At 48.1% G+C, this 27,648-nt stretch overlaps 1 protein-coding gene across 3 annotated transcripts in view; it reads left to right on the top strand.

Moving 5' to 3' along the window:
- CNOT9 (CCR4-NOT transcription complex subunit 9) overlaps positions 1 to 25,655 on the top strand; it is a 78,144-nt gene extending 52,489 nt beyond the window's left edge. For all 3 annotated transcript variants that reach the window (XM_063933912.1, XM_063933913.1, XM_063933911.1), the window contains exons 4-8: positions 15,444 to 15,553; positions 16,699 to 16,808; positions 17,110 to 17,208; positions 23,224 to 23,315; positions 24,849 to 25,655. In XM_063933912.1, the coding sequence (XP_063789982.1) occupies positions 15,444 to 15,553; positions 16,699 to 16,808; positions 17,110 to 17,208; positions 23,224 to 23,315; positions 24,849 to 25,017 (580 nt within the window). In that variant the 3' untranslated portion in view covers positions 25,018 to 25,655. The remainder of the gene's footprint in view (positions 1 to 15,443; positions 15,554 to 16,698; positions 16,809 to 17,109; positions 17,209 to 23,223; positions 23,316 to 24,848) is intronic.
- Positions 25,656 to 27,648: the final 1,993 nt, after the last annotated feature.

The raw sequence follows: 27,648 nt of genomic DNA, 5'->3' as shown, positions 1-27,648 counted from the left end.
AAAAATTTCCAGGGCTTGTGGTCAAGCATGGAAACGTCACTTCACATAAATATCCTGGAACTAAGGGCCATTTACAATGCCCTAAGTCAGGCAAGGCCTCTGCTTCAGGGTCGGCCAGTATTGATCCAGTCGGACAACATCACGGCAGTCGCCCACGTAAACAGACAGGGCGGCACAAGAAGCAGGAGGGCAATGACGGAAGTGGCAAGGATTCTTCGCTGGGCGGAAAATCATGTGATAGCACTGTCAGCAGTGTTCATTCCGGGAGTGGACAACTGGGAAGCAGACTTCCTCAGCAGACACGATCTCCACCCGGGGGAGTGGGGACTTCACCCAGAAGTCTTCCACATGATTGTAAACCGTTGGGAAAAACCAAAGGTGGACATGATGGCGTCTCGCCTCAACAAAAAACTGGACAGATATTGCTCCAGGTCAAGGGACCCTCAGGCAATAGATGTGGACGCTCTGGTAACACCGTGGGTGTACCGGTCAGTGTATGTGTTCCCTCCTCTTCCTCTCATACCAAAAGTACTGAGAATCATAAGAAGGAGGGGAGTAAAGACTATACTCGTGGCTCCGGATTGGCCAAGAAGGACTTGGTACCCGGAAATTCAAGAGATGCTCACGGAAGAACCGTGGCCTCTACCTCTAAGACAGGACCTGCTCCAGCAGGGACCATGTCTGTTCCAAGACTTACCGCGGCTGCGTTTGACGGCATGGCGGTTGAACGCCGGATCCTGAAGGAAAAAGGCATTCCGGATGAAGTCATCCCTACCCTGATCAAAGCCAGGAAGGATGTAACCGTACAACATTATCACCGTATTTGGCGTAAATATGTTGCGTGGTGCGAGGCCAGGAAGGCCCCTACAGAGGAATTTCAACTGGGTCGATTCCTGCATTTCAAGCAAACAGGACTGTCTATGGGCCTCAAATTGGGGTCCATTAAGGTTCAAATTTCGGCCCTGTCGATATTCTTCCAAAAAGAACTAGCTTCTGTTCCTGAAGTTCAGACGTTTGTCAAGGGAGTACTGCATATACAGCCTCCTTTTGTGCCTCCATTGGCACCTTGGGATCTCAATGTAGTTTTGGGATTCCTAAAATCACATTGGTTTGAACCACTCACCTCTGTGGACTTGAAATATCTCACATGGAAAGTGGTGATGCTGTTAGCCCTGGCTTCAGCCAGGCGTGTCTCAGAATTGGCGGCTTTATCCTATAAAAGCCCTTACCTGATTTTTCATACGGACAGGGCAGAATTGAGGACTCGTCCTCAATTTCTCCCTAAGGTGGTTTCAGCGTTTCACTTGAACCAGCCTATTGTGGTACCTGCGGCTACTAGGGACTTGGAGGACTGCAAGTTGCTGGACGTAGTCAGGGCCCTGAAAATATATGTTTCCAGGACGGCTGGAGTCAGAAAATCTGACTCGCTGTTTATCCTGTATGCACCCAACAAGCTGGGTGCTCCTGCTTCTAAGCAGACGATTGCTCGTTGGATTTGTAGTACAATTCAGCTTGCACATTCTGTGGCAGGCCTGCCACAGCCAAAATCTGTAAAAGCCCATTCCACAAGGAAAGTGGGCTCATCTTGGGCGGCTGCCCGAGGGGTCTCGGCTTTACAACTTTGCCGAGCAGCTACTTGGTCAGGGGCAAACACGTTTGCTAAATTCTACAAATTTGATACCCTGGCTGAGGAGGACCTGGAGTTCTCTCATTCGGTGCTGCAGAGTCATCCGCACTCTCCCGCCCGTTTGGGAGCTTTGGTATAATCCCCATGGTCCTTTCGGAGTCCCCAGCATCCACTAGGACGTTAGAGAAAATAAGAATTTACTTACCGATAATTCTATTTCTCATAGTCCGTAGTGGATGCTGGGCGCCCATCCCAAGTGCGGATTGTCTGCATTACTTGTACATAGTTATTGTTACAAAAATCGGGTTTTTGTTGTTGTGAGCCATCTTTTCAGAGGCTCCTTCTGTTATCATACTGTTAACTGGGTTCAGATCACAAGTTGTACGGTGTGATTGGTGTGGCTGGTATGAGTCTTACCCGGGATTCAAGATCCTTCCTTATTGTGTACGCTCGTCCGGGCACAGTATCTTAACTGAGGCTTGGAGGAGGGTCATGGGGGGAGGAGCCAGTGCACACCAGGTAGTCCTAAAGCTTTTTACTTTTGTGCCCAGTCTCCTGCGGAGCCGCTATTCCCATGGTCCTTTCGGAGTCCCCAGCATCCACTACGGACTATGAGAAATAGAATTATCGGTAAGTAAATTCTTATTTTTTTTGCCTTATATTCCCTCACAACCTAAGAAAGCACTACATCAAATGCAGTCCTTTCGATCACCAAGATACAAGAAAGTACGAGGTGCGTCCTTTCTTGCAAGAGGTATGGGCGGAGGAAAGAAGATGCACAACACAGCTAGTTCCCAGGAACAGAAGTCCTCCCCGGCCTCTACAAAATCCACCGCATGACGCTGGGGCTCCGCTAAAGGACTCCACCCCAGTGGGGGCACGTCTTCGGGTTTTCAGCCACATCTGGGTTCACTCGCAAGGTGGATCCCTGGGCCATAGAAATTGTGTCTCAGGGTTACAAGCTGGAATTCGAAGAAGTGCCCCCTCGCCGATTTTTCAAATCGGCCCTACCATCTTCTCCCCAGGAGAGGGAGACAGTGTTAAATGCAATTCACAAATTGTATTTTCAACAGGTGGTGGTCAAGGTTCCCCTGCTTCAACAAGGAAGGGGATATTACTCGACCCTGTTTGTAGTCCCGAAACCGGACGGTTCGGTCAGACCCATACTAAATTTAAAATACCTGAACCTATACTTGAAAAGGTTCAGGTTCAAGATGGAATCGCTAAGAGCGGTCATCGCCAGCCTGGAAGGGGGGGGGATTTTATGGTATCTCTGGACATAAAGGATGCATACCTTCATGTCCCCATTTATCCATCTCATCAGGCCTACCTAAGATTTGCGGTACAGGATTGTCATTACCAATTCCAGACGTTGCCGCTTGGTCTTTCCACGGCCCCGAGAGTTCTCACCAAGGTAATGGCAGAAATGATGGTGCTCCTGCGGAAGCAAGGTGTCACAATTATCCCGTACTTGGACGATCTCCTCATAAAAGCGAGATCAAGAGAGCAGTTACTGAACAGCGTATCACTTTCACTGAAGGTGTTACAGCAACACGGCTGGATTCTCAATATCCCGAAGTCGCAGTTGATTCCTACGACTCGTCTGACTTTCTTGGGCATGATTCTGGATATGGACCAGAAAAAGGTTTATCTTTCGATAGAAAAGGCCCAGGAACTCATGAGTCTGGTCAGGAACCTATTGAAACCAAAACAGGTGTCAGTGCATCAATGGACTCGAGTCCTGGGAAAGATGGTGGCATCATACGAGGCCATCCTCTTCGGCAGGTTCCATGCGAGGACCTTCCAATTGGACCTACTGGACAAATGGTCCGGGTCACATCTACAAATTCATCAGTTGATCACCCTGTCCTCCAGGGCCAGAGTATCTCTTCTGTGGTGGCTGCAGAGTGCTCACCTTCTAGAGGGCCGCAGGTTCGGCATTCAGGACTGGATCCTGGTGACCACGGACGCGAGCCTCCGAGGTTGGGGAGCAATCACACAGAGAAGAAATTTCCAAGGTCTTTGGTCAACTCAAGAGACTTGTCTTCACATCAACATTCTGGAACTAAGGGCCATATACAACGCCCTACGTCAAGCGGAGACCTTACTTCGCGACAAGCCAGTTCTTATCCAGTCAGACAACGTGACCGCAGTAGCTCATGTAAACCGCCAAGGCGACACAAGGAGCAGAGTGGCAATGGCGGAAGCCACCAGAATTCTTCGCTGGGCAGAGAATCATGTAAGCGCACTGTCAGCAGTGTTCATTCCGGGAGTGGACAACTGGGAAGCAGACTTCCTCAGCAGACACGACCTACATCCAGGAGAGTGGGGACTTCATCAGGAAGTCTTCGCACAGATTGCGAGTCGGTGGGGACTACCCCAGATAGACGTGATGGCATCTCGCCTCAACAAAAAGCTACAGAGGTATTGCGCCAGGTCAAGAGACCCTCAGGCAGTAGCTGTAGACGCCCTAGTGACATCGTGGGTGTACCAGTCGGTCTATGTATTTCCTCCTCTTCCTCTCATACCCAAGGTGTTGAGAATAGTAAGAAAAAGAGAAGTGAGAACAATCCTCATTGTTCCAGATTGGCCACGAAGGACCTGGTATCCGGATCTGCAGAAAATGCTCACAGAAGATCCGTGGCCGCTTCCTGTAAGACAGGACCTGTTGCAACAGGGACCCTGTCTGTTCCAAGACTTAACGCGGCTGCGTTTGACGGCATGGCGGTTGAACGCTGGATCCTAGCGGAAAAGGGTATTCCGGATGAGGTCATTCCTACGCTAATAAAGGCTAGGAAGGACGTGACATCTAAACATTATCACCGTATATGGCGAAAATATGTTTCTTGGTGTGAGGCCAGGAATGCTCCTACGGAAGAATTCCATCTGGGCCGCTTCCTTCACTTCCTACAAAATGGAGTGAATTTGGGCCTAAAATTAGGCTCTATTAAGGTTCAGATTTCGGCCTTGTCCATTTTCTTTCAGAAGCAGTTGTCTTCTCTCCCTGAAGTACAAACGTTTGTGAAGGGAGTATTGCATATTCAGCCTCCTTTTGTACCTCCGGTGGCGCCTTGGGACCTTAACGTGGTGTTAAGTTTCCTTAAGTCACACTGGTTTGAACCACTTAAGACGGTGGAGTTGAAATATCTCACCTGGAAAGTGGTCATGTATTAGCCTTGGCTTCGGCTAGGCGAGTGTCGGAATTAGCGGCTTTGTCACATAAAAGCCCTTATCTGGTTTTCCATATGGATAGAGCGGAATTGCGGACCCGTCCTCAGTTCCTGCCAAAGGTGGTCTCATCCTTTCATATGAACCAACCTATAGTGGTGCCTGTGGCTACACGTGACTTGGAGGATTCCGAGTCCCTTGATGTGGTCAGGGCTTTGAAAATTTATGTAGCCAGAACGGCTAGAGTCGGAAAAACAGAAGCACTGTTTGTCCTGTATGCAGCCAACAAGCTTGGTGGTCCTGCTTCAAAGCAGACTATTGCTCGCTGGATCTGTAACATGATTCAGCAGGCGCATTCTACGGCAGGATTGCCGTTACCTAAATCAGTCAAGGCCCATTCCACTAGGAAGGTGGGCTCTTCTTGGGCGGCTGCCCAAGGGGTCTCGGCACTACAGCTGTGCCGAGCTGCTACTTGGTCGGGATCAAACACATTTGCAAAGTTCTATAAGTTTGATACCCTGGCTGAGGAGGACCTCCTGTTTGCTCAATCGATGCTGCAGAGTCATCCGCACTCTCCCGCCCGTTTGGGAGCTTTGGTATAATCCCCATGGTCCTTACGGAGTCCTTAGCATCCTCTAGGACGTAAGAGAAAAGATTTTAAACCTACCGGTAAATCTTTTTCTCGTAGTCTGTAGAAGATGCTGGGTGCCCGTCCCAAGTGCGGACTACTTCTGCAAGACTTGTATATAGTTATTGCTTAAATAAGGGTTATGTTATAGTTTTCATCGGTCTTGGACTGATGTTATGTTGGTTTCATACTGTTAACTGGATAGTATATCACAAGTTATACGGTGTGATTGGTGTGGCTGGTATGAATCTTGCCCTTGGATTAACAAAAATCCTTTCCTCATACTGTCCTTCTCCTCTGGGCACAGTTTCTCTAACTGAGGTCTGGAGGAGGGGCATAGAGGGAGGAGCCAGTGCACACCCAGATCTAAAGTCTTTCTTAAAGTGCCCATGTCTCCTGCAGAGCCCGTCTATCCCCATGGTCCTTACGGAGTCCTCAGCATCCTCTACGGACTACGAGAAAAAGATTTACCGGTAGGTTTAAAATCTTATTTTACCTCACTCTGACCACCTAGTGGACATACGTCAGGAACCCTGGGGAAACCCGGGAAATAAATTTGTGCCTCAAAAAAAGATGCTGGCTCGCTATCCCCTCGCGCCAGAGCTGTCTAAAATTGGGAAACGCCTCCTCCAGTAGACGCACATGTGGCTAGGATGGTGGTTTCCTCCGCTCTACCTGTCACTACCGTCACGTCTCTAAAAGAGCCTACGGATAAACGTGTGGAGGGTTGTCTGAAAGCTATTTACACCCTCACGGGTGCTGCACAAAGGCCCACTATTGCAGCAACATGGGCTGCAGAGGCTATTGAAGCATGGGCCCTAGAGCTGGAAGCTGAAATCTCTTCTGACCATGCTAGACAATGCTTGTCATATATTGTCACAGCTTCTCACTATATTAAAGAGGCGGCTTCTGATGCCGGTTTTCTAGCAGCCAAGGCCTCTACTACATCAGTCCTGGCTCGCCGGATATTGTGGCTGAGATCCTGGTCTGTGGATCTGGACTCTAGAAAAACCCTGGAGGTACTCCCTTTCAAGGGAGATATTCTGTTTGGGGAGGACTTAAATAAGATAGTGGCTGACTTGGCTACTGCCAAAACTGCCTGTCTGCCAAGTACCGCTCCTTCTGTGTCGAAGGCTAAAGGTACTTCCTTTCGCCCCTTTCGTCCTTCAGGTAAAGCAAAAGGTCAGACGTACAACAAGCAGGCCCGCACTTCCAAACCTGGTAAGCCGAAGCCCAAAAGAGCCTGGGCTGCCCGTCAGCCAGCTTCCAAGATGGATAAGCCTGCTGCATGACGGGGCGGGCCTCCCCCTGGGGGAATCCCAGGGTGGGGGGTCGGCTTCTAGGGTATACCAAGGAATGGTTGAAGACCACTTCAGATGCCTGGGTACGGGAAGTCGTCACTCGAGGTTACGCCATAGCCTTCAAAAACCGTCCCCCTCATCGATTTTGCCTGACAGAGGTCCCGTTGGACCAGACAAAGGCAAACACTCTACATTCGGTGGTACAGACTCTCCTGGATACAGGAGTCGTAGTACAGGTGCCTCTTGCTCAGAGGGGCCGGGGGTACTATTCTCCGCTGTTTTTAGTCCCGAAACCGAATGGGTCCTCTCGGCCCATTCTCAATCTCAAGGCATTGAACAGGTTTGTGAAAGTTTCCAAGTTCCGTATGGAAACCCTTTGCTCTATAGTTCTGGCCTTGGAACCTGGGGATTATATGGTCTCCCTGGACATACAGGATGCTTACCTGCATTTTCCAATAGCAGTGTCACATCAGCAATACCTGAGGTTTGCGATTGGCAACCTCCATTACCAGTTTCGGGTGTTACCTTTTGGTTTAACTACGGCTCCGCAAGTCTTCACCAAAGTTATGGCGGTGATGACGGTGGTACTCCGCCGTCAAGGGGTCAGGATCCTGCCATATATGGACGACTTGTTAATCCTGACAAATTCCCCAGAACTTCTCCTACGTCATCTGGATATGACTGTCCGGTTTCTACAAGCCCACGGGTGGCTCATCAACTGGAAGAAATCCTCCCTGGTCCCTGCTCAGAGCATGGTGCATCTGGGAGTGCTATTGGACACTCACAACCAGCGGTTGTTCTTGTCTCGGGAGAAAGTCCTGAAGCTTCAGGACAAGATTCGTTGCTTCCTTTCTCGTCCGCAAGTGTCGATACATTCGACGATGCAGGTGCTGGGCCTTATGGTGTCAGCATTCGACATGGTGGAGTATGCTCAATTCCATTCTCGCCCCTTCCAGAGGATGATTCTAGCCAAGTGGGACGGCCTGCCTCACAGGATCAGGTCTCGCATGATCTCGTTGACTCCGGAGGTCCGTCTGTCACTGCACTGGTGGCTCCAGGACCAACTATTGTGCAGGGGCCGTCCCTTCTGGATATCCGACTGGGTCCTGTTGACGACAGACGCCAGGTTGGGGCGCGGTGCTGGAGCAACACTCCCTTCAGGGCCGGTCGATCTCCTCTCGATCAACATTCTGGAATTGCAGGCGGTCTTCAATTCGTTGAACCTGGCCCAGCATTTAATTCAGAACCGTCCTGTTCAAGTATAGTCGGACAATGCCACCACAGTGGCTTACATAAATCATCAAGGCGGCACTCGAAGCCGTTTGGCAATGAAGGAAGTCTCGCGGATTCTGCAATGGGCGGAACGCCATCTACCGACCATATCGGCAATATTCATTCCGGGAGTCCTGAATTGGGAAGCAGACTTTCTCAGTCGTCAGGACGTACATGCCGGAGAGTGGGGACTCCATCCAGCAGTGTTTCAACTCCTAGTGGAAAAGTGGGGCTTTCCAGACGTAGATCTGATGGCGTCTTGACACAATCACAAGGCTCCGGTCTTCAGAGCAAGGACAAGGGATCCTCAAGCAGCATTCGTGGATGCGCTGGCGGTGCCGTGGAGGTTTGGGCTGCCGTACGTGTTCCCTCTGGTGTCACTCCTGCCCAGGGTAATTCGGAAGTTCAAGCAAGAAAGAGGAATTCTGCTTCTCATAGCTCCAGCATGGCCCAGACTGCACTGGTTCTCAGACCTGCAGGGCCTATCGTCGGAGCGTCCAATTCTACTTCCACAATGCCCAGACCTTCTCGTTTAGGGCCCCTGTGTCTACCAGGACCTAGCCCGGCTGTCTTTGACGGCGTGGCTCTTGAAGCTTCCGTCTTGAGGGCTAAAGGGCTTTTTGAGGCGGTCATTCAAACTATGTTGCGGGCCCGGAAACCGGCTTCTGCTCGGATTTACCATAGGGTCTGGCATTCTTACTTTCTTTGGTGCGCATATAACAATTATGACGCTTCCAAGTTTAGTACAGCCAAGTTGTTGGCCTTTCTTCAGCAGGGCCTGGACTTAGGCCTACGTCTGGCCTCCCTCAAGGTTCAAATATCTGCCTTGTCGGTGTGGTTTCAGAGAAAGATTGCGACCTTACCTGATGTGCATACCTTTGCTCAGGGTGTGTTGCGTATCCAACCTCCCTATGTCCCGCCTGTGGCTCCTTGGGACTTTTCGGTGGTTTTAGAGGCGTTACAAGAGTCTCCGTTTGAACCTCTTGGTTCAGCTGATCTTAAGTGGCTTTCCCTTAAGGAGGTGTTTCTGCTGGCTATTGCTTCAGCTAGAAGAGTGTCGGATTTGGGTGCCGTGCCTTGTCTTGAAGTTCCCATATCTGATATTTCACTGTGACCGGGCGGTTCTTCGGACTCGTCCCGGTTATTTGCCTAAGGTGGTTTCTTCGTTCCACCTTAATCAGGTGGTTGTGGTACCGGCCTTTGTCTCTCCTGATCTGTCTCCCAAAGAGCGGTATTTGGATGTGGTACGGACTCTCCGTATCTGTGTGAAGAGAAATGCTTCTGTTAGGAAATCTGATTCTCTCTTTATTCTGTTTTGGGTTTCACAAACGGGGCTGGCCTGCTCACAAGTAGACTTTGGCCAGATGGATTAGAATGGTGATTGCACATGCTTATGTGAGGGTTGGTCTGTCAGCTCCTGCTCACATTACGGCCCATTCTACTCGGTCTGTTAGACCTTCTTGGGTGGCCCGCCGTGGTGTGGCCCTTGAACAATTGTGTATGGCGGCTACGTGGTCATCAGTGAACACGTTCATAAGGTTCTATGCCTTCGATACTGCCGCTTCCCAGGATGCTTCCTTTGAACGCTGGGTTCTTGTGCCCGCTTCAGTGCATCCCCTCCCATAAGGAACTGCTTTAGGACATCCCCAATGTCTATCCTTGTGGCGCCCAGTGTATCCCGCAGCAGAAAACGGGTTTTATGGTAAGAACTTACCTTTGTTAAAACTCTTTCTGCAAGGTACACTGGGCTCCACAAGGCGCCCACCCTGACGCACTTAGCTTCTTTGGGTTGGTGTGGCTATAGCCGCTGACACTTTCTTCTGTCGGGAGAGTGTGGTGTTTGTGGCAACATGCAGTTGTCGTCTCTTTTACTTGCTACTGCATTGGGCTGGATAACAAAACTGAGCTCCTGTGCACGGAGGCGGGTGATATAGGAGGCAGCGCTATGCATCTTGGGAAGAAGGTCAAAGCTTTTGAGCCTGTTGGTGCTTCGGATCAAGATCCTACTCTACACCCCAATGTCTATCCTTGTGGAGCCCAGTGTACCTCGCATAAAGTTTTAACAAAGGTAAGTTCTTACCATAAAACTCGTTTTTTGTAGGTGAAGTGGAACTGGGACAATGACCTGAGTTTGTACCAGTTTCTAAATTGCTGCTTGCAAAGTCATACCTGCTTCTGAAGAAGCTGGTAAGCCTGATTTGAAGAATCTGGGAGGTGGAGTTCCTGAAACGCCAGTCTGTATCCCAGGGCGATCTAGTCTCTGACCCAGGGATCCTGGCATGATGTTGCCCAAACGTGACTGAAATAACGTAACCTGCCTGTCTTCCAGGCAGTGCAGTCCACTGTCATGGTGAAGGCTTTGAGGAAGCAGAACCGGAGGTCTGTTCCTGAGAACCTGCAGCTGCTTGTTTTCTGGGTTTACCGCTATTGCCTTTGAAGGCTGTAGAAGAACCTTTTGGTTTTGTCTTTAAATTTCGCTGTCCGAAAGGACTGCAGAGTAGGTTTTCCTAGCTGGGGGTGCTGCGGAAGGAAGGTATGTAGACTTATCCGCCATAGCCTTGGATATCCACGTGTCCAGTTCATCTCCAAAAAGGGCTTCACCTGTGAATGGTAGGCTTATCGCGCCTTTCCTGGAATCCGCATCCGCAGTCCACTAGCGTAGCCACAAGCCCATGCGTGCTGACACTGCCATGGCAGTGGTGCTTGTGTTGAACAAACTAATTTCCTTTGATGGCCTCCACCATAAAATTAGCAGAGTCCTGAATATGCTTGGGAGTAAAATGATCTCCCCCCTGGGTAAGGAATCTAACCCATCAATTAGATTACCTGACCATTTACCAATGGCCCTAGTGATCCATGCACAAGCAATAGTGGGTCTCTGGGCCACCCCAGCAGCAGTGTATAAGGATTTGAGAGTGATCTCAATCTTGCGGTCAGCTGTGTCCTTTAAGGATGCTGCCCCAGGAACAGGTAAGTCTATCTTACGTGACAACCTACATACCGATGCGTCCACAATCGGCGGTTTTTCCCATTTCTTTCTATCCTCCAGAGGAAAGGGAAAGGGTGTAATTAACCTTTTAGGGATCTGAAACTTCTTGTCAGGATTAGCCCAAGTTTCCTCAAACAGGGCATTCAATTCCTTTGATGCTGGAAAAGTAGCTAAGGATTTCTTTTTTACATTAAAATAAGATTCCTCCTCTAACTCCGCCACCTTGTCAGGAATGTGTAAGACATCCCTAATAGCTTCTATAAGGGCCTGTATTCCTTGTGACAGGACTACATCTCCCCCATTTGCATCCACTTCACCCTCCTCTGTGTCTGATGTATCGTCATCCGTATCAGCCTGCATGAGCTGAGCCAGAGTACGCTTTTATGGGTAAATGGCAGGGGTCTGAGACATTGGTATGGGAACTGAATCGCTATTCATGAGGTCATCCATAGATTATCTTAAGTATTGCGTCTTTCTCAGTATGGGCTAATTTAGTAGAAATATTAGATATCATGCCCTTAATGGAATCTAACCATGGGGGTTTTGACCCGCTAGCCTGAGAATGTGTTCTGTTCATGGTAGCGAGTAGGGAGGCCAATCCCGGGCCGTTTTTTCAATCCCGGGATTCGGGATTGAAAAATGCTCAATCCCGGGATTGAGTAGGTCAATGAGAAAAATATGTATTTTTTACTTTTTCGAAAATAGAAATGACTGACTAGCACAAATTATGGTTTGAAACAACAGTATTCACAGGAAAAAGTCACCATTTATGGCCCAGCAGCACAGGCCCACAGAAAAATAAAAAAAAGGCTTATCTTTTTCCTTTGGGCCTGTGCTGGGCCATGAATGTTATTTTATTCCTGAGGTGTTAGGGTTCATCCAGGGCCCCAAAACCACAGGTATAAAATAAATAACATTCATGGCCCAGCACAGGCCCACAGTAAAAAACAGAAAAACCTTTCATGGACCCTGCTCCAGTCCCCTACAGGAATACAGTATCTTCCATGTCCCCAGCCCTCCCCCCCCCCCCCCCCCCCCCTTCACAACACAGGGTGACAGAAACTATCATAATCATGGCCATTGCACACAACCCTACCACCCCTTTACCCCTACCCACCCCCAGGAATAAAATAACTTTACTGACTCACCCAGTCTGAATACAGTAGCAATCTTCTAAGTCTCCCCTCTCCAAAAGTGCAGCATGCACTTCCTAACTGGGAATGGGACTGCTGGACAGTGTAGCGCTGTTCTGACACTGCTGCAGGCAGTTGTCGGCAGCTGCAGGGCTCCATTCTCCTGTAGTCTCCACTCCCGACTACCCCTCGAGTCCGGGGCCAGCCATCCGTCCATTACTGATTACTGATGAGCCTGTTGTTGCGCTGTGAGAAGCAGAGGCAGTCTCCACCTCTGCTTAAGATGACTGGCCGCTGGCGGGAGCTGCTGAAAGGGGCGAGACAGCATGTGCCTGCGATGCGCCATGTGACCTCTGACATCACGCAGCGCCACGCACAGCCAGGCAGTGTCTGAGCCGAGTACTCAGCGCTGCTTGGAAGAGATATGAAACAGCGCATGCGCAGCACAGTCCCGAAATCCCGGGATTGGAAGCTCCAATCCCGGGATTGAAATCCCGGCGATTTTGGCCCCAAATCCCGGGATCCCGCCGATCCCGGGATTGGCCACCCTAGTAGCGAATCTCCCGGGGAGGACAGACACTCTGCTGTGTCGGAAACAGACCCTGGATATGGCAACGTGAAGGGACACACCCACACACAGAAGGTGAAAACACAGTGTAACCCACACAGATCCTGCAGGGAGACATAGAAAATGGAACCAGCCACACTGCGCCCTTTTAGCCAAGTAAACTCAGCTGGGTCACTACACTAAGTCCCTTAAGAGGGCTTATTATTCTACAACCCCCCACCCCCCTTCTAAGATCCCCTGGTACCGCTGAGGAGACGTGGAGTCTTAGTGGAGGAGCTGCGCGTCCCTGTGATGTGTAAGCTGCAGAAGGAAAATGGCGCTGGTGAGCTGCTGGATCCGCTCATATTGAAGCCCCCCACACGTAATGGCGCGTGGCTTTCCGGTTTCTTTTTACTGGCCTGAGGTTTGTGGTTTGCTTAACAGAGGGTTAGATCCCTTCTGAAGCTGTTTGCCAGTGTGGGTATTCATTGGTGGCTCAGCGCGCCCCTCACAGTGGGACACACTCACTGCATGTCCTCCTGAGCCCCGGAGTGCAGCCTGCATGTCAGCGCTGCGCTCCTACCCTTTGTGCCGCCATTACCGCCGGCGACCCGCTAACCAGGACACCGGTGTTCTACTCACCACTTCTTTCTTCTGGCTCTGTTAGGGGTGGCAGCGAGCTGTGGGAGGGTACGCTCGCCGTGGTGGGGCTTGCAAATGACTCCCTCAGGAGCTCAGTGTCCTGTCAGCAGAGAAACGGGACCATTAACTCTTTAGGAAGTTGGACCGTTCTCCCCCCTAAGTCCCACAAAGCAGGCATGCTGGTGCCACCCAGCAGTGCCCGTAAAATAATAAACAGAAAATAAATGCAGAAAACTCATCAGGAGCTTCCCTAAGCATGACCGGCTCCTCCAGGCACATTTTCTAAATTGAGTCTGGTAGGAGGGGCATAGAGGGAGAAGCCAGTGCACACTATTTATTTCTTAAGAGTACCCAAGGCTCCTAGTGGACCCGTCTATACCTCATGGTACTAATGTGGACCCCAGTATCCTCTAGGACATAAGAGAAATACCGTTATCAACGGTAAATTCTTACCATAACATATATTTATGCTCCCCCCAACCAGCCATAGACCAGTTGGTACCAGGGTTGGCTTTGGTAGGGGAGTTGGGTGGATAAATGTGAATGCAACCCACCCCCAATTATAACCAGCCATGGTGCCAATTGTAACAGAGTTCCTATCTGTACCCCAGGGCAGTCTACAACTTAGTTTGACCTACTTACACCTGTGACCCCCTGTTGACGGCACCGGATCGGTCTGCTATAAGGACTTGACTGAAAAGCATGTGAATGTTAAAAAGATATAGCAATGTGTTTAATAGAATTAGGAAACCTTTGATGGCCATGCACAATTAAGAAACTTCAAAAAATGAGGTCAGGTTGCCTTCCTGAAGCAGTGCATTTAGTTACAGATATCATTGTTAAAACCTCGATCCTATATAGGTTTTTCTCTTTATATACTGTAGCAACAGATGTAGGATGGTATGCTGGTGGACGGGCTCTCTCTGTGGCCAGCATACCAGCTCCGGAATCCCGACCGTCAGCATACCCGACAGCTGGGCGAGCGCAAATGAGCCAGTTGCGGGCACGGTGACTCGCTACGCGCACCATGCTATCTATTCTCCTTCCAGGGGGGTCATGTACCCCAAGAGGGAGAAAAGGTGCCGGTATGCCAGGTGTCGGGATTCCGGCGCCGGTATTCTGTGCGTCGGGATCCCGCCAGCCGGCAAACTGAAGACCACCCGTAGCAGCTTACATACATTCTTAAGCATTCATCTGTTAGCTATTATTATTTTCTCTCTTTCAAAATCTCTGTGGGGCAGACTAGTATGGTTGTCCAGTATGCAGGCTCACAGTGCTCGGCATGTCACGTGAAGATGTTGAAGAGTTGGGAGATTTTAAGAGTGGAAAAGTGCTCTGAGACTATCTACTCCAGTGATGGCTAACCTTGACACTCCAGCTTTTGTGGAACTACACATCCCAGCATTCCCTGCATCAGTTTTTGCATGGCCAAATAACAAAACTGTAGCAGGGCATGCTGGGATATGTAGTTCAACAGCTGGAGTGTCAAGGTTAGCCATCACTGATCTACTCACTACATCATGTGCCATGTGACTTTGGTTGCCATAGTAGTCACATGACACTGGAAACTGCAGAATTATAAATAAACAATAGCATTCTGAAGAAACAAAACAACCAGAATTATATAACTTATAGGCCCTACACACTGGCCGATTTTCTGAAATATATGAACGAGAACTCGTTCATATCTTTCAGTGTGGAGACTCCAGCGATGAACGATGCGCGGCCCCGCGCTCGTTCATTGCTGGTCTCCCGTCGGCTGTGCATGCAGGCCAATATGGACGATCTCGTCCATATTTGCCTGCACTTCAATGCAGCCGCGTGACGGGGGGAGTGAAGAAACTTCACTCCCCCCGTCACTGCCCCCCCCGCCGCCGGGTCGCTCGTCGGATGTGTCGGGCACCTCGGTGGCGCATCGTGATATGTGTAGGGCCCTTAAGATTCTTCTTGCTAGTGTGGTTTATTTAAAAATAAATAAATAGAAAAAATATGGAATTGCTGCTTTTAAGCCTTTCACATATCTGTAAATATTGCAAAGTACAGTCACATGATCGAAAACAGACTTAACTGTTTTTCCTTCTGTAAAAAAATTTTTAATTCCTTTTACTTAATTTCAATATTTAATCTTTTTTCTAGGTCTGCATTTCTTGCTGCACACATTCCCCTGTTCCTGTATCCTTTCCTGCATACAGTCAGCAAAACCCGGCCCTTTGAATATCTACGTCTCACCAGCCTAGGAGTAATTGGTAAGAAGTACACTTTATATGAAAAGCCACACTATTAAAGCAAACCCCAAGAAAACAATCCATAATGAAAACAGAGAGTACTTAAAACCTTGGCAGTCCTTTAGACCTAATGACTGGTTCCACTAATCAACAACTTATCCAGGTGCAGTGTAGCTCAGCCATTCTCCATTAAGGTTTGCAAAATGGCATTAATTTGATGTATTACAATGAAATATTGACTTATTGTGTCCATTTAAAAAAAAAAACCTCAAAAGCTACTTTAGTTCAACCATAAGCTATGATTTCTGAATTATTGTTATATGTTTTGGTAGGCACAAAATGCATCAGCACTAAGAAGGTTAAATGGCCTTTATGCTATGTTGTGTTTTGTAGGGTTTGTTGTATTCCTCTTTTGCGGCCTGATACGGAGTTATTTGCAATAGATGCAATAGCTTCATGCAATAGATGTAGCTGCTGGCAGGTGTTTTTTCAACCTAACAGATGCTTAAGATAGGCATACACTATACAAATATCTCTCAGATAATCTGCCAAATCTGGTTGATTGGAATGAAAATCTGGTAATGGATGAGAGCAAATCACAATCCTTTTGCTCCCAAACACTGGAAAACGGACAAAAATATTGTTCATTCATTAGTTAAATCACAGACTGGTTTTGTCCATTTTCCAATGTTTGGGAGCAAATGGTCGATTATTTGCTCTCATCCATTACCAGATTTTCATTCCAACCAGCTATATCTGGTAGATTATCTAGCAGATAATTGTATAGTGTATGCCCAGCTTTAGTTACGTGAACATGACCATAAATTACTGGTCTACATTAAACAGGCCCTTTCCTCCCCTAGTCCCCACCTCTCCAGTAGCAAGAAGTGACTAGCATCAGATTCAAATACAGTAAATCTATATATGCACGTGTTTTCTTTCATTTGGGGCCTTTTTTGGGACACCCAATGTACAGGTTTGCTATTTTTATCCGTCGCAAATGGGCATAAAAGGTAAGCATGGGAGTTAAAGCATATTTGATGTTTTCTTTGTTCTGAGGTTTTTGTCTGAGCTAAAGTTATTTTTAAGCCCCCTTGGGGTGCTTTGATCTTCTGTACACTATATATAGGTTTAATACTTGTCTCCCTGTTTGCTGTCTCTAACAGGAGCCCTGGTGAAGACTGATGAACAAGAAGTCATCAATTTCCTCCTAACCACAGAAATTATACCGCTGTGCCTGCGGATTATGGAGTCTGGAAGTGAACTCTCCAAAACTGTATGCTGCTTTTTCTCTTCCCTTCCTCTTACAAATAATTGTTACTTTCCACTAATTAGGAAATCACGGGTTTATGACTTTGTTTCCAATGCTTAGCGTCTTCCTGTCTCCCTACTGTCTAGAAATTAGACTCAGATGTGTACAATGTAAATGATTACTACAATAAAACTTCTTATTTAGAAACAAATAGACCAAAGTGCAACTTAATTCAAACCGAAACCTAATGCTAGGATCTCTAGATAGAGCCTGTGTCTTCCTGCTGCTCATTGCTTATTTGTAAATGTAATCTTTTACTTTTAAGGTTGCCACTTTCATTCTCCAGAAGATTCTCCTGGACGACACTGGTTTGGCATACATTTGTCAGACCTATGAGCGGTTCTCTCATGTGGCTATGATTTTGGTAAGATTATAGCTGCATAAATGAATTAATACGTGCATTCAAGGCTAGTATGTGTTGGTAAAAGTACTGTTCAAACAACAGAAATATTTTTGGTTTATATTTGCAATACAGATCTCTTTAATTAGTTTTCTCTAACGTCCTAGTGGATGCTGGGAACTCCGTAAGGACCATGGGGAATAGCGGGCTCCGAAGGAGGCTGGGCACTCTAGAAAGATCTTAGACTACCTGGTGTGCACTGGCTCCTCCCACTATGACCCTCCTCCAAGCCTCAGTTAGATTTCGTGCCCGGCCGAGGTTGGATGCACACTAGGGGCTCTCCTGAGCTCTTAGAAAGTTATAGTCTTAGAATTTGTTTTTTTCAGTGAGACCTGCTGGCAACAGGCTCACTGCAGCGAGGGACTAAGGGGAGAAGAAGCGAACTCGCCTGCTTGCAGCCGGATTGGGCTTCTTAGGCTACTGGACACCATTAGCTCCAGAGGGATCGACCGCAGGCCCAGCCTTGATGTTCGGTCCCGGAGCCGCGCCGCCGTCCCCCTTACAGAGCCAGAAGCAGGAAGATGGTCCGGAAAATCGGCGGCATGAAGACATCCTGTCTTCACCAAGGTAGCGCACAGCACTGCAGCTGTGCGCCATTGCTCCTCATACACACTTCACACTCAGGTCACTGAGGGTGCAGGGCGCTGGGGGGGGGGGCGCCCTGAGGCTGCAATAAAAACACCTTGGCTGGCTAAAATACCTCAATATATAGCCCCTGGGGCTATATATGAGGTAAATACCCCTGCCAGAATCCCAAAATAAGCGGGAGAATAGGCCGCGAAAAAGGGGCGGAGCCTATCTCCTCAGCACACTGGCGCCATTTTTCCCTCACAGCTCGGCTGGAAGGAAGCTCCCTGGCTCTTCCCTGCATTTCTACAGTACAGTAAGAGGGAAAAGAGAGGGGGGGGCACAAAATTGGCACTGTATACAGTATAAGCAGCTATTAGGGACATAACTCAGTTAGTCCCTGTATATATATATATAGCGCTCTGGTGTGTGCTGGCATACTCTTACTCTGTCCCCCCAAAGGGCTTTTGTGGGTCCTGTCCTCTATTTGAGCATTCCCTGTGTGTGTGGAGTGTGTCGGTACGGCTGTGTCGACATGTTTGAGGAGGATAATGATGTGGAGGGGGAGCAGATGCCTTTAGCAGAGATGTCACCCCCTGCGGGGCAGACACCCGAGTGGATGGTATTATGGCAAGAAATGAGTGCACGTATAGACTCCTTACATAAAAAATTTGACGACATGCCGACTGTGGGACAGCCGAGTCTTCAGCTCGTGCCTGTCCAAGGGTCTCAAAAGTCATCAGGGGCTCTAAAACGCCCGTTATCTCAGGTGGCACAAGTAGATGTCGACACGGATACTGACGCCAGTGTCGACGACGATGAGTCAAATTTAATGCCCGTTAAGGCCATTCGCTGCATGATTGAGGCAATGAAAGAGGTGTTAAATATTTCTGATTTACATCCAGGTACCACAAAAAAGGGTATTATGTTTGGGGAGAAAAAAACTACCTGTAGTTTTTCCCCCGTCAGATGAATTAAATGAAGTGTGTGAAGAAGCGTGGGCTTCCCCTGATAAGAAATTGGTGATTCCTAAGAAATTACTAATGGCGTTCCCTTTCCCGCCAGAGGATAGGTTACGTTGGGAAACACCCCCGAGGGTGGATAAAGCGCTCACACGTTTGTCAAAAAAGGTGGCACTACCGTCCCAGGATACGGCCGCCCTTAAGGAACCTGCTGATAGAAGGCAGGAGGCGATCCTGAAGTCTGTATATACACACTCAGGCATTATACTCAGACCAGCAATTGCGTCAGCTTGGATGTGCAGTGCTGCCGCTGCATGGTCAGATAACCTGTCAGAAAATATTGACACACTAGACAGAGACACGATCCTGTTAACAATTGACCATATAAAAGACTCAGTCTTATACATGAGAGATGCACAGAGGGAAATCTGCCGGCTGGCATCTAAAGTAAGTGCACTATCTATCTCTGCTAGGAGATGCTTATGGACTCGCCAGTGGACTGGAGATGCAGATTCCAAAAGGCACATGGAAGTTTTGCCTTATAAAGGGGAGGAATTATTTGGGGATGGTCTCTCCGACCTAGTTTCCACAGCAACGTCTGGGAAGTCAGCATTTTTACCCCATGTCCCCTCACAGCCTAAGAAGGTGCCATTTTATCAGGTTCAGTCCTTTCGATCCCAGAAAAATAAGCGGGGAAAAGGAGGGTCTTTTCTGTCAAGAGACAGAGGCAGGGGAAAAAGGCTGCAGCAAACAGCAGGTTCCCAGGAACAAAAGTCCTCCCCCGCTTCCTCTTCCAAGTCCGCCGCATGACGGTGGGGCTTCACAAGCGGAGCCAGGTACGGTGGGGGCCCGCCTCAGGAATTTCAGCGATCAGTGGGTTCGCTCACAGGTGGATCCCTGGATCCTTCAAATAGTATCTCAGGGATACAGGCTGGAATTCGAGGCGATTCCACCCCGCCGTTTCCTAAAAAAATCCGCTTTGCCGATTGCTCCCTCAGACAGGGAGGCAGTGCTAGCGGCAATTCACAAGCTGTATTCCCAGCAGGTGATAATCAAGGTACCCCTACTTCAACAAGGCCGGGGTTACTATTCCACACTATTTGTGGTACCGAAACCGGACGGTTCGGTGAGACCCATTCTAAATTTGAAGTCCTTGAACACATACATAAAAAAAATTCAAGTTCAAGATGGAATCGCTCAGGGCGGTTATTGCAAGCCTGGACGAGGGGGATTACATGGTATCCCTGGACATCAAGGATGCTTACCTGCATGTCCCCATTTACAATTCTCACCAGGAGTACCTCAGATTTGTGGTACAGGATTGCCATTACCAATTCCAGACGCTGCCGTTTGGACTCTCCACGGCACCGAGGGTATTTACCAAGGTTATGGCGGAAATGATGATACTCCTTCGAAAAAAGGGAGTTTTAATTATCCCATACTTGGACGATCTCCTAATAAAGGCACGATCCAAGGAACAGTTGTTAGTGGGAGTAGCACTATCTCAGGAAGTGCTGAGCCAGCACGGTTGGATTCTGAATATCCCAAAGTCACAGCTGGTCCCCACGACACGTCTAATGTTCCTGGGAATGATTCTGGACACGGCCCAGAAAAAAGTGTTTCTCCCGGAGGAGAAAGCCAGGGAGTTGTCTTCTCTAGTCAGAGACCTCCTAAAACCAAAACAGGTATCGGTGCATCACTGCACGCGGGTCCTGGGAAAGATGGTAGCTTCTTACGAAGCAATTCCATTCGGCAGGTTCCATGCCAGAATCTTTCAGTGGAACCTGTTGGACAAGTGATCCGGATCGCATCTTCAGATGCATCGTTTAATAACCCTGTCTCCACGAACCAGGGTGTCTCTTCTGTGGTGGCTGAACAGTGCTCATCTTCTGGAGGGCCGCAGATTCGGCATACAGGACTGGGTCCTGGTGACCACGGATGCCAGCCTACGAGGCTGGGGGGCAGTCACAAAGGGAAGAAATTTCCAGGGACTATGGTCAAGTCAGGAGACTGCCCTTCACATAAATATTCTGGAACTAAGGGCCATTTACAATGCCCTAAGTCAAGCAAAATCCCTGCTCCTACAACAGCCGGTGCTGATCCAGTCAGACAACATCACGGCAGTCGCCCATGTGAATCGACAGGGCGGCACAAGAAGCAGGACGGCGATGGCAGAAGCCACAAAAATTCTCCGATGGGCGGAGAATCATGTACTAGCACTGTCAGCAGTGTTCATCCCGGGAGTGGACAACTGGGAAGCAGACTTTCTCAGCAGGCACGACCTCCACCCGGGAGAGTGGGGACTTCATCCAGAAGTCTTCCAAATGATTGTAAATCAATGGGGTCGTCCACAGGTGGACATGATGGCATCCCGCATAAACAAAAAACTAGAGAAGTATTGCGCCAGGTCAAGAGACCCTCAGGCGATAGCGGTGGACGCCCTAGTGACACCGTGGGTGTACCGGTCAGTGTATGTGTTCCCTCCTCTACCTCTCATACCAAAGGTACTGAGAATAATAAGAAAGCGAGGAGTAAACACCATTCTCGTGGTTCCGGATTGGCCAAGAAGAGCGTGGTACCCGGAACTTCAAGAGATGATCTCAGAGGACCCTTGGTCCCTGCCGCTCAGACAGGACCTGCTACAGCAGGGTCCCTGTCTGTTCCAAGACTTACCGCGGCTGCGTTTGACGGCATGGCGGTTGAACGCCGGATCCTGAAGGAAAAGGGCATTCCGGAGGAAGTCATTCCTACGCTTATTAAAGCCAGGAAAGATGTTACGGCAAAACATTATCACCGCATATGGCGGAAATATGTTGCATGGTGCGAGGCCAAAAAGGCCCCAACAGAGGAATTTCAACTAGGTCGATTTCTGCATTTCCTGCAAGCAGGAGTGAATATGGGCCTAAAACTAGGCTCCATTAAAGTACAGATCTCTGCTCTGTCGATTTTCTTTCAAATGGAACTAGCTTCAGTACCTGAAGTTCAGACGTTTGTGAAAGGAGTGCTGCATATTCAGCCCCCATTTTGTGCCTCCTGTGGCACCGTGGGATCTCAACATGATGTTGAATTTCTTGAAATCACATTGGTTTGAGCCACTAAAAACCGTGGATCTGAAATATCTCACGTGGAAAGTGGTCATGTTATTGGCCCTGGCATCAGCCAGGCGAGTGTCAGAATTGGCGGCTTTATCATGTAAAAGCCCTTATCTGGTTTTTCATATGGATAGGGCAGAATTGAGGACTCGTCCCCAGTTTCTCCCTAAGGTGGTGTCAGCGTTTCACCTGAACCAGCCTATTGTGGTGCCTGCGGCTACTAAGGATTTGGAGGACTCCAAGTTGCTAGACGTTGTCAGGGCCCTGAAAATATATGTTTCCAGGACGGCTGGAGTCAGAAAATCTGACTCGCTGTTTATCCTATATGCACCCAACAAGCTGGGTGCTCCTGCTTCTAAGCAGACTATTGCTCGTTGGATTTGTAGTACAATTCAGCTTGCACATACTGTGGCAGGCCTGCCACAGCCTAAATCTGTCAATGCCCATTCCACAAGGAAGGTGGGCTCATCTTGGGCGGCTGCCCGAGGGGTCTCGGCTTTACAACTTTGCCGAGCAGCTACTTGGTCAGGGGCAAACACGTTTGCAAAATTCTATAAATTTGATACCCTGGCTGAGGAGGACCTGGAGTTCTCTCATTCGGTGCTGCAGAGTCATCCGCACTCTCCCGCCCGTTTGGGAGCTTTGGTATAATCCCCATGGTCCTTACGGAGTTCCCAGCATCCACTAGGACGTTAGAGAAAATAAGAATTTACTTACCGGTAATTCTCTTTCTCGTAGTCCGTAGTGGATGCTGGGCGCCCATCCCAAGTGCGGTCTATCTGCAATACTTGTACATAGTTATTGTTAACTAAATCGGGTTATTGTTGAGCCATCTGTTGAGAGGCTCTATCGTTTCATGCTGTTAACTGTGTTTTCATATCACGAGTTGTTCGGTGTGATTGGTGTGGCTGGTATGAGTCTTACCCGGGATTCAAAATCCTTCCTTATTGTGTACGCTCGTCCGGGCACAGTACCTAACTGAGGCTTGGAGGAGGGTCATAGTGGGAGGAGCCAGTGCACACCAGGTAGTCTAAGATCTTTCTAGAGTGCCCAGCCTCCTTCGGAGCCCGCTATTCCCCATGGTCCTTACGGAGTTCCCAGCATCCACTACGGACTACGAGAAAGAGAATTACCGGTAAGTAAATTCTTATTTTTTTTCTTGGAGTCCATCATATAATGACTGTAGAGCCTGTTCTTTTTACTCTCCTATCTGTGTGTGCACTCCTACTTATCGCTTATTACTTATGCATCTACCAAATAGTGATGTAGTAGTGTTTCCTCTTACTCTGCGTTAATACTGCTTTTAATTCATAGTCTTTTGTAGTACCGGGTCCTAATCTCTGTCCTGTATCATGTAGGGAAAAATGGTGCTGCAGCTTTCCAAAGAGCCGTCCGCTAGGCTACTGAAACACGTTGTCCGCTGTTATCTCCGTCTCTCTGACAACCCACGGTAAAGCATTTATTTATTCTTTTATTGTATTCTTTTGTATAAGCTTTTAGGTTATTTTTGTTTTGAATTGTACCAAAGACTTTTGCCCAAATGTATTAAGCCTTAACAAAAGATAAAGTGGAGATGAATAAAGAGTGATAAATGACCAGCCAACCAGCTTCCTAACTACCATGTAACAGGCTGTGTTTGAAAAATTACTGGAGCTGGTTGGCTGGTCATTTGTCACTCTTTATCCGTCTCCACTTTATCTCTTTTAAAGGCTTAATACATTTGGGCCATTATTATTTATGCATCTTGTAGCGTCCGATAAGCATTCACGTTTCATGATCACTGTTTTGAAATCCATTGAAACGCTGAGTTTGTTAATGCAATTTCAAACAAGAGCTTCACTGTGACGTCAAAGAACATTAAAGGCAATGCTGAGAAAAGGTTTCTTAAAAGAACCAGTTGGAAGGAGGATTTAAGATATCCGAATTTTAATATCCTCTAAAGCATTGGAAGATCCATTCTAAATAAAGGAGAGAATATTGTGTAACTGATATTAGATAACAACAATCCTTCACTCTAAAACTAAGCATTAATGTGAAAAGGGCACTTAATAGATTGGCCACTGAGGCAGAGAGCCATATTTGCCCAGTTTTCCATGTAATAGAAGAAAAACGTGTCCATGGGATATATTCATAGCTCGGGCACATCCCTGATCTGCTCTGTATGGGAGCGGGCAAAAAGAAAACTTGTATGAAATCTACCTAGAATTTACCAGGAAGCATTTGGGAGACCTTGATACAAAGTAGAGGAAGATTGTTGGGAGGCACTCGATATCCCGGCTGTCGGGATCCCAGCGCACTGCATACCGGCGCCGGGATAATGACAACTATTCTCCCCCTTGGGGTGTCCACGACACCCCTGGAGGGAGAATAAATAGCGTGGCGCGCCAGCTTGCCCGCAAGGGGCTCTCTTGTGCTCGCCCCACAGCCGGCTTTCCGGCGGTCGGTATGCTGGGTGCCGGCATTCTGAGTGCCGGATATATCGTAGTACACCTGATTGTGGAGACTTTGGGGTACATTTACTAACACTTCTAAAACAGGCAAGTGGAGGTGTTTCCCATAGCAACTAATCAGATTTGGCCTATCATTTTGTAGAATGCAATAGAGAACTCCTAGCTAGAATCACCACTACTTTCTATTTTCAAAAGCTTTAGTAAATCTGCCCCCCTAGATGGGCTATGTTGAGCAATTATCACAGCACTATTTTTGCATATAATGTATATCTCGGCAGGACAATGTCCTGAAATAGAGACCACACAGAATCCTTTCTTCAGCAAATGTGAAAGTTCCAGAGGAGGTGAATACTTTATACTGGGAGTTACCATTACAGTGACCTTTAGTACATATTTCCATCATTTTAAAAAACCTACACTCACATAAGTTTTGAGTTTCTATAGCCACTGCATTATTAAAGTACTTTACTATGACTTCTTTATAAGCAATGTGTGATGTGTTCAGAAATTGACCAGTCTATGCTGTGTTACAGAGCCCGTGAGGCGCTGAGGCAGTGTCTTCCTGACCAGCTGAAAGACACCACGTTCGCCCAGGTACTGAAGGATGATACCACAACCAAACGCTGGCTGGCTCAGCTGGTTAAGAACCTGCAAGAAGGTCAAGTCACTGACCCCAGGGGAATACCCCTTCCTCCCCAGTGACCACCCATGAAGGCAATGTGACGCAGCTACTCCAACATGCACAGCACATGACCGGAAATAGAGAGGCACATTGAACAATGGAATAGTAAGCTATTGATTTACAAATGATGGTTCAAGATATCTCTCTCATTGATGAGGACTCTGCTAGATGGCATGCTAAACCCACCATCATTCAGAGCAAATGATCCAGGCTGTTAAACCAACATTACAGAGCACAAGACCATAAGGAAACATAGGATTCTTGTTGATCAAGAGTTGACTCTTTGGGTCTAGGTTATGGTGGTCTATTCTGATTCTTACTGTTTACAAAATAACAGTTTCTTACAATCACCATTGCCTCTGGAGCAGTGTTAAAGGTGTAATGAGCTCAGCCTGACCCTAAACGCATCATCCGCTGCCTGCCTTTTCTCTCTACTTCTTCCTATGCTTCTAGCTGTGTCTAAACTTTGCAGATAATAAAGATAAAGAAAATGATTTTTATTTTTATTTTTTCAGTATGAAGCAGTTAAACAAAAAAACAACAACAATGCACTAATTTACCAAACTGTTTTGGAAAAAGACTACTTTACAAACCATATACGACAGCTACTGTTTCTTCACTTGTTACAGGTTTTAATAAATATTGGTTTGGGGCCATTGTTTTTTTGTATGTTTAGTAACCATTGCATTTAGGCAGAATTATATAGTAATAGTATTTACATAGAAACCAGTTTAGTCTGTATATTCAGTGACTTTACAATGTTTCAAGTGCAACAATAACCAAAGAGACTTCTGCTGGGTACACACTTATAGATCTATCTGCGGATCAATTAATCTGCTGACATATCTACAGGCAGATCTGACTGACGTCATGAACTGGGCAGGCATTTACATGCTGACTGTCCGTAGACCCAGCATGATGCACTAATATATCTGTAAATGTATTGGTCATTGTCTGTGCTGCACAGCCGACGGGATATGTCTTTGAATGAACTCGTTCAGACATAGAGCTGGTACACACTGGCCGATGGTCCGCAATATATCGGCCAGTGTGTACCCAGCATTAGAGGAGAACTGCCTTACACAGGTTAGCAGCAAGTTATGGCTATTGCGTTTTAATACTGTACTTGGTCAACCAAAGCAATATTTCTCTATCGTCCTAAGTGGATGCTGGGGTTCCTGAAAGGACCATGGGGAATAGCGGCTCCGCAGGAGACAGGGCACAAAAGTAAAGCTTTTACAGGTCAGGTGGTGTGTACTGGCTCCTCCCCCTATGACCCTCCTCCAGACTCCAGTTAGATTTTTGTGCCCGGCCGAGAAGGGTGCAATTCTAGGTGGCTCTCATAAAGAGCTGCTTAGAGAGTTTAGCTTAGGTTTTTTATTTTACAGTGATTCCTGCTGGCAACAGGATCACTGCAACGAGGGACAGAGGGGAGAAGAAGTGAACTCACCTGCGTGCAGGATGGATTGGCTTCTTGGCTACTGGACATGAAGCTCCAGAGGGACGATCACAGGTACAGCCTGGATGGTCACCGGAGCCACGCCGCCGGCCCCCTCACAGATGCTGAAGCAAGAAGAGGTCCAGAATCGGCGGCTGAAGACTCCTGCAGTCTTCTTAAGGTAGCGCACAGCACTGCAGCTGTGCGCCATTTTCCTCTCAGCACACTTCACACGGCAGTCACTGAGGGTGCAGGGCGCTGGGGGGGGGGCGCCCTGGGAGGCAAATGAAAACCTTTAAAAAGGCTAAAAATACCTCACATATAGCCCCAGAGGCTATATGGAGATATTTACCCCTGCCTAAATGTACTAAATAGCGGGAGACGAGCCCGCCGAAAAAGGGGCGGGGCCTATCTCCTCAGCACACGGCGCCATTTTCTGTCACAGCTCCGCTGGTCAGGAGGGCTCCCAGGTCTCTCCCCTGCACTGCACTACAGAAACAGGGTATAACAGAGAGGGGGGGCAAAATAAATGGCAATATATTAATATAAAAGCAGCTATAAGGGAGCACTTAATCATAAGGCTATCCCTGTCATATATAGCGCTTTTTGGTGTGTGCTGGCAGACTCTCCCTCTGTCTCCCCAAAGGGCTAGTGGGTCCTGTCTTCGTATAGAGCATTCCCTGTGTGTCTGCTGTGTGTCGGTACGTGTGTGTCGACATGTATGAGGACGTTATTGGTGTGGAGGCGGAGCAATTGCCAAATATGAGGATGTCACTTCCTAGGGGGTCGACACCAGAATGGATGCCTTTATTTGTGGAATTACGGGATAGCGTCAACTCGCTTAAGCAGTCGTTTGCCGACATGAGGCGGCCGGACACTCAATTAGTGCCTGTCCAGGCGCCTCAAACACCGTCAGGGGCTGTAAAACGCCCCTTGCCTCAGTCGGTCGACACAGACCCAGACACAGGCACTGATTCCGGTGGTGAAGGTGACGAATCAACCGTATTTTCCAGTAGGGCCACACGTTATATGATTTTGGCAATAAAGGAGATGTTACATTTAGCTGATACTACAGGTACCACTAAACAGGGTATTGTCTGGGGTGTGAAAAAACTACCAGTAGTTTTTACCGAATCAGAAGAATTAAATGACGTGTGTGATGAAGCGTGGGGTGCCCCGATAAAAAACTGCTAATTTCAAAGAAGTTATTGGC

This window comes from Pseudophryne corroboree, chromosome 7 (assembly GCF_028390025.1).
Source record: "Pseudophryne corroboree isolate aPseCor3 chromosome 7, aPseCor3.hap2, whole genome shotgun sequence".
Classification (NCBI taxonomy): Eukaryota; Metazoa; Chordata; class Amphibia; order Anura; family Myobatrachidae; genus Pseudophryne; species Pseudophryne corroboree.
The sequence above is the reverse complement of the archived record's forward strand: the minus strand, read 5'-3'. Positions and strand labels throughout refer to the sequence as shown.